We start from the raw sequence: 7,590 nt of genomic DNA on the forward strand, positions 1-7,590 counted from the left end.
TTCGTTCACGATGGAGCCAACTTACAGCTTTGTTGTCTGATGTGCTTCCGACAGGTGTCTGGACTTTGTTAACTGTCTCACGTCGTCCAGGGGTGCATCTTACTGGATTTTCATATGCACAGCACTATTCTAGAATATGTTGTTACTATGTTTTAGATCGTGTGAGTGAGTGAGTTTTATTCTGTGATGTGTTTTTCTTCAGAGCTCTTCAGAATAGGCTTTTGGTTTCCTCTGCTGTTTTAGCTAGCTCACTTGATCTTGTTGAACTCTAATTGAAGCTCATTTCTCTCTCTTTTATTTTCAGATACTTGTATCTGCTGTTCTCCAGTGATGACCTTTTACCTTTAGACCATTGGGTATTCAATACAGAGGCTCATCCTCTGCCTGTATTACATTTAGCCAACACCACACTTTCAGGAAATCCTGCTGTTCGATGAAAGCAGCTCCAGAAAGACCATTCTCACCTGTATTTTGTTTACATGGACCACTACAGAAATTAGTCTGGAGAGGGGGCTTTGGGAAACCTGGACCTCGTAAGTCACCATGGCAGGGTGAAACATGACTGTGCCCCACAGGACTTTTCAACTTGTAGATATCTCAACTTTGAAATGATTCCATTTTATACCTGACCAAAACATATTCTGGTATGTATAAGACAAAGACCTGGTGTGCTTGGATTCGTAAAGAGATGGTCACAAGGGAAATTTTGCCTGTTACTACTATATTGTTTTTAGAGTTCCGGAGTCTGGAGTCTGGACTGCCTAAGAATAAGCCAAGAATGTGGAGCACCTTGTGGGAGTGAGAAATGGCCTTGGGAACCAATTCTATATGTGTTCCTTCCAAAGCGGAGCAGCTTTCAAATCAAATATTTACTTACCGGTTCTCCCCCTTTTCTCCATTTTTAATAATGGAAGGAACTAGAACAGACTGAGAACGGTGGAACTACATCAAGAGCAATGAAGACTGGAAAAAGAAACCCGAGTACCTGTCCCTGTTTCAATTTTCAAGTTCCCCATTGGACGACCAGACTGGCAACCATTTCAGATCCCAGTGTATCCCATTGAAATTTCTTGGTTAAATTTAATTTTCTCTGGGAGCACGATCTCACAAAGAATACTCTTCAAGTCTTTGTCTCCATATGGAATCATTGAAACTGGTATTTATCATAACCACTACTTATGAGCCTGGGTTTGGGATTTTGTGCATGTTGATCAGTCTAGTGTTGGTAGCATGACCAAAAGTGGGGGAATCGCTACAGTTTGTCGCCTTGAAACCTGTTCTAAGAGGTTTTGTTGGGAGGAGACTTTTTTTTTTTTTTTTCCAAACCAGCAAATCTACCAAGTGAACTTGATCCACTTTAACCTTGTTATAAATTTAGTAAAATCCCTCAACTTAACAACTTTACGTGGCTTGGCAAAATTCACCATGCTATTACGCAGCTCTGAATTTACCCAAATTTCTTTTACAACCTATTAAATCAAAAAACAAAATACAATGAAACTTGCTTAAATGCTCTATCTGGAATGGGAACAGGGCATCCTTTATTTATTATCTCATCAGATGAGTGAGCTTTTCACAAATACTTTATGTAAAAAATAAAATTCAGCTTTTATTTTCTGTAAGGGTATTTATAGAAATCCAAAGAAGAGCTTCAAAGTAATTTTTAACAGAAAAAAATGTGGTATAATTAATCTTATTAACTAAATTCGGGATATATCTAAGGGAGTTTCTCTTACCATCAATAGATTTTGCAGTGATACTTATTTTTAAAGAAATTACTATTTCTTTATATTTGGGGGGGGAAGAACTTAAATTTTTTCAAGAACTGTATTGTAAGATAAGTATGCTTATAAATTTTCTGTCCCTTGAGTTTATGTCACAGTGCAAGACACGTTTTCTTCTTTACATTTAATACAAACAGCTTCCACTGACAATAAAAGTTGGGAGCAGTGTAACTAGTCTAATATTTACTCTGAATTTGGAGATTTCATGAAACAGTGTTTAGGGAAGAAGCCCATCTTGGAATTCTGAAGGCATATTTTCTTATTTTGATAGCTTTTCTGTGTAACCTTTTAGCATGTAGTAGATTTAAATTGGAGAAAAGATTTAATAAATTAGTATAATTATTTTCTAGGGGTGATCATCTTATGCCACCAAGAGTCAAACAATCCTCACGATTTAGGAGATGACCCGTAAGTGGTAAATGCCCCTTTTTCTCAGTATATCTATAAAATAAGGATGTGGAGTCGGTGCATTATTTACGTTTTTAAGAGAGTTAAATTTTAGCACACATTTTTAAATTATATCTTTTACTATTTGAAAGATTGAAATTTTTAAATGAGAAGGGTAGATGACTAACTTGAGAAAGGGAGAGTATTTTTTTCTCAAAATGTGTTGGCCTTCCTCTGAAAAATAGCACAAGTCCACTTACGAGTCCCTAAAAAGTGTGAACAACTTGAGGTAGCAAACAGCCACTGGGCGCCTGGCAGGGAACCCACCCACACTTTGTTCAGAAGTGTGCAGAGTAAAGGGGCCTCCTTGGGCTCCCGGGAGCCTCTCAAGGAAGGAGAAGACCGAGCCGCCTCCCTGCCAGTGCTGGGTTTCTAGGTCTGGGCTGACTGGGGCTTAAGGGGGGCGGAGAGGTGCCGGAGCATGGCCAGTCCTCGCCCAAATGAAAAATCTGAGAGGAGCAGGGGATGGGTGTTCACCACCGCCAGCTCCCTTCCCTGTGATGAGAGAAGACTAGCTCTTCTCACAATGTTTCCATTGTTTCTTTCTCTGAATACCAAAGGCAATTAAAGTCAGCTACAAATGACTTGCCAGTGTCATGTTTTGTTTTTGTTTTGTTTTGTTTTGTTTAACAGATTTAAAAAATTATTTCCTGCAGGATCAACCCTTATCCCATATTCCACTTAGTTTCCAAGAGTATATTTACTTTCTACAGTCCCTTACCTACCGTCCTTTGCATTTTGTAGACCTATTACTCAGGTTAAAATACTCGTTACATGTATAAGACCTTCACAAAGAGCCTACAGATGCTCCTTTCCAGGTGCCTCTTCAGAGAGCTGACATCTCACTTTGTGCCTTTGGCACAAATGTGCTAAGTACATAGATCAGTTGGTACATAAAAGAAAAGAAAAACAGAGGTGTTGAACACCCCCTCTACTTCCTGCATTTCTCTTTTACAGTTTTAGAGTCATACTTTTTTGTTAAAACCAGTCTAAAGTTGTTTAAGCCAAGCAAATGCAGCCCTAACAAAAAGTCATCTCTGCAGAAAAAAAGGCCCCCGTCAGAGGGTTCTTGTTTTCTGGTGGGTTGCATGTATGTACTGTTTTGTCTGACACCCACTTAACGCCTGTCTTTGAGCAGTTATTTGTATGGAAGAGTGAAGCCTGGGTATTGGAGGAATGTGTTCCTCTTGTGGAAATGTTGGCCCTAATTTCTTTGTGATGTCAGCTAAGGCACCCCTGGGCTGCCCTTGGTAGATCTTAACCAAGCAGTTTGGAACTGTGACCATCAGCTTCTCATCTCCACTCTCCTTTGCCAAAGTCTTTGTCCGAGCTACCGATTTGTTGATAAGACTGTGCTTGCCATCCTCGCTACGCAGTTTTCCCTTCAGCCTGAATTTCTGTGAATGAATGCACGAGTGAATGAGAGAATGAGTGAACAAACGTGGAGTCCCTCGGCAGGTGCCGAGCATCGCGCCAGGCACTCTCAGGCATTAGAACGTTTTGTGATTCTGCTGGCATTTTCTGTGTAAGAGTAATTCATACCATTTTAAATGTTTTCCAGTATGAATTATGTCACAAAATCCTTAATTTTATATTTCATTTAAATTAAAGAGGAAAAAATGGTTTATAATATATTTTAAGCAATGTGTCACTATATAATACTAACAACTGTAATTGTGGTTAATAACTAAAATCTCTTGGAAAATGTCAGAGAAATACTTCTGATGCAACGTTGACTAAAATATTTACTTTAGAAATAAAAACATTCTTATTTTGCTATATCTCTTTAATTATATAATCAAAAATTAATGTTTTCTAGAAATGCTGGTTATTTTCTATTCAAAAAATTTTGTCACATAAGTCATGGGTAAAATCTGCAGTTGTAAATTGTTCTTGCTCTTCTGAGGGCCCTGGTCATGGTCCCGTGCTGTTTAATATAAAGAAAAATATACTAAAATACGTCTAAGTTCCAAATAACAAGTTTCTAGTAATCGTATTTTGAGTTTTTCTTTTTCATTAGGTCTCCTTTCCTTCAAATTCTCTAGCTCGTATCTTTCCATTCTTTACATAGATATTATGCATAAATACAATTATACACAGATTTTTAATATTGTCTGTGTTTGTTAACAAACACAGTTGTTAACTAGTTTTGGCTACACAGATTCTAAGCAGAATGGTTGAGTAGCCAAATATGATGTGGAAATATTTTAATGTACTTTTCTGGTTCAAGAACACAGGTGAAGATGATCTTCTGTTACTTCAGCTCATTCAGATCATGATGGAAACATTCTTTGATCTGTAAAGGGTCAGCGAGCTTTTCTGTAAAGGGCCAGATAATAAAGACTTTAGACTTTGTGCACCATACAGTGGCCTAGCTCTACTACTCAGTTCTGCTATTGGAACATGAAAGCTGGTATAGATGATACGTAAATGAAGGGGTGTAGCTGTGCTTCAATAAAACTTTATAAAAACATAGCTGGATTTGGCCCATGGGTCATAGTTGTTAACCTTTGATCCCAAGTATAATTTCTGTAAGATCCTTATGTATCTTTTCTCTGTTTGAGTTACATAATTCATTTTCAAAGCAAAAAGACTGTGTGTATGTATGATTGTATGGGTTTGTGTAACCTAAAGCTCTGTATTTTGTTGTCTTGAAAGTAGATCTACTCTTGTGGCGTCTGTTCAGGTTTCAATCTGATAGGACCATCATGAAAGAAGCATTTGTTGTTGTTGTTGCTGCTGGTGGTGGTGTTCGGGGGGGTGTGCTGTCAGCCAGTTTCCTTGCCTTGTCATTTAATGCTATGGTTCCAGACACCCCATGTGATAAGGAGGGTCTCTGTGGTGTCAAAATATTGTAGTTTCTCCAAGTTGGGCCTGCTCGTTAACCTTTGGACCAGGACTCCGGCTTGTTGGAGATGCAAGATCTCCCCCCACCCCTTGAGGACTCTCAGGTCCCTCCAAGGGGAATATGATAAAATCTCTGACCTTTGTGCTGCAAAAGCCAATCTCTTGGAAAATTTGAAGCAACAGAAAATGGGTTATGTGCCTCATTCGCCATTTGGCAAGCCACTCTTCCTTTTTCAGACTGCAGAATGGTGCTGCCTATTCCCTCTAGAACGGCCTAAATCTGAGTGCAGAGGAGAGAGAAATCCAGAAGGAGAGTTCCCTTTTCTCTTACTGGATAACTTGCCTCAGATCCTTAACAAGTTCATTGCATTATTTCAGAATGTCAGTATGCCTCATATCTAAATGAAAGAAAGCATCCCTCAGCGTCAGTCTATTTCCATGACTGAGCAGTTCATCTCTTTTAAACTTTGCTTGAGCCCTGCAGCACTCATGAAATTACTCCAAGTTACACGACACCATAGTACTAGTATATATGTTGCAGTGCACCAGCCATCATGACAGAGAGAAGTTTCACTAGTGGGTTTATCAAATAGGCATTTCACTCTTTGGAAATTCTAGAGGAGAGGAAGCCTGTAGATGAGCTGCCTTTCTAGGTCCAGCCTGTGCAGAGTGCTTCAGTTCCGTGGGTGTGAGTGTGAGAGCACACAAACACACACACACAGAAACCCACATCTATGCATGTTAATATGCACAGGGTTTTTATCGCAAATGTCTTGCTGCTACCGAATTCTACAGAATTCTACGGCAAATTGCTTTCTGGGACACTCCATGGAGAGAAGGTCAGCTCACTCTTGGGAAAAATTATTTCTTAGAAAACAAATTAGTTTTTTGGATTAATTAAATAAGGTATCCCACATTTTAATTCCTGGATTTGGAAATTGAAATGCCATTCCTCAATCTCACTGGTCTCAAATTCACTGATAAAATTTTTCCCTTAATTAGTAAGCGGGGTGAGTATAACCCCCAGATCGGTACCCACTGGCCGCTCTTGAACTGATTTCCAGTCATGTCCTCCATATGTAATTTTTATAAATTAAAGGTAATATTGTATATTAAAGATCAAATAAAGATGTTCCTTAAGTGAAAGTCTGTTTACTCTTCATTCGTACCCACTGATGCCAACCGAGTTCAGTCTTCCTACTTGCATGACAACTTTGGCTTTTATAGTAACTGGCAGTCTCCAGTCTCCTAGCTTCAGAGAGCATTTCTTTTGGTTCAGCTAATCGTTAACATTTATTGGTTTATTGATTTTTTTAAAAAAGAGTTACTTGTTTTGGAGAGAGAGTGCATGTGGAGGGGAGGGGCTGAAGGAAAGAGAGAAATAGAGAATCTCAAGCAGACTCCCCGTTTGGGAGCCAGCCCAACGCAGGGCTCAGTCCCAGGATCCTGAGATCATGACCTGAGCCCAAGCTGAGAGCTGGAGACTCAACCGACTGAACCACCCAGGTGCCCCTGTAAGGGGTAGTTTTTACTCCATCTGGTTTTGAGAACTGACAGTCTTCCAGGGTTACCGTGCCTGGTACCGCTAAGATCCAGTCCACCCTCTGAGGTCATCAAGTTTAAATGCTCCCTTAATCACTGGATCTCAGTCCGTGGCATTAAAATTTGACCTGATTCTTGAGCAAAGACGGGCTTTGAGGGGGCTTGAGGAATAGGATCTGCTAGACTTTAGCGGTTTAATCTCTTGACACTGTAAAGACACAGGATATCTAAAACCCTGAGCCCATGTGGCATCAAAGAAAGTAGCAGTAAAACCTGAAACAACTAGTTTACAACCAGGGTCTCGTTCTTTCCAGCACAGTGGATTTCAGCTCGATCAAAATTTCAAACAAGGGAATATACATTGTGGCCACATCAAAATTCATTGCAGACTTACCTCTTCAAGAGCAACTAAAACAGGACCAGGTAAAAGAAGAGAAGGTCTCTGGGTAACTGGGACTGATAAAATCTGGGCCTCTGCCAGATACCTGAAATTTCCATCACCATTTTATTAGGTTAGAAAAGACTGTCAACATGCAGGTAACATTCATGTTAAGAGAATGGGTTTGTCATAGAAACATCATAGATGAGTGATTACTGGGGGTAAGGGTGGGGGAAATGAAAATACTGGCCACAGGTCACACATCTAAGGGAAGTTCTGGGGATGTAACGTACGGATGGTGATTACAGTTGACAGGTCTGTATTACATACTTGAAACTTGCTGAGAAAGTCGATTTTAATGTTCTCATCACACAAAAAGTATGTAAGATGGTGGGTATGTTAACTAAGTTTATTGTGCTGGTCATTGCACAATACATACTGCATATCAAATCATAGGCAGCTTAAGTTTGTACCCACTTACGCCATTTCTATCTCAGTAAAGCTGTTTTTTCTTTCTTTCAGATTTTATTTATTCATTTGACAGAGACAGTGAGAGAGGGAACACAAGCAGGGGAAGCAGCAGAGGGAGAG

General features: G+C 39.6%; 1 protein-coding gene across 2 annotated transcripts in view; it reads left to right on the forward strand.

Moving 5' to 3' along the window:
- MAN1A2 (mannosidase alpha class 1A member 2) overlaps positions 1–6,224 on the forward strand; it is a 202,172-nt gene extending 195,948 nt beyond the window's left edge. For both annotated transcript variants that reach the window (XM_059375859.1, XM_059375861.1), the window contains exon 13: positions 305–6,224. In XM_059375859.1, coding sequence (XP_059231842.1) covers positions 305–437 — 133 coding nt within the window. In that variant the 3' untranslated portion in view covers positions 438–6,224. The remainder of the gene's footprint in view (positions 1–304) is intronic.
- Positions 6,225–7,590: the final 1,366 nt, after the last annotated feature.

The sequence above is a fragment of the Mustela nigripes genome, chromosome 14 (genome assembly GCF_022355385.1).
Source record: "Mustela nigripes isolate SB6536 chromosome 14, MUSNIG.SB6536, whole genome shotgun sequence".
Classification (NCBI taxonomy): Eukaryota; Metazoa; Chordata; class Mammalia; order Carnivora; family Mustelidae; genus Mustela; species Mustela nigripes.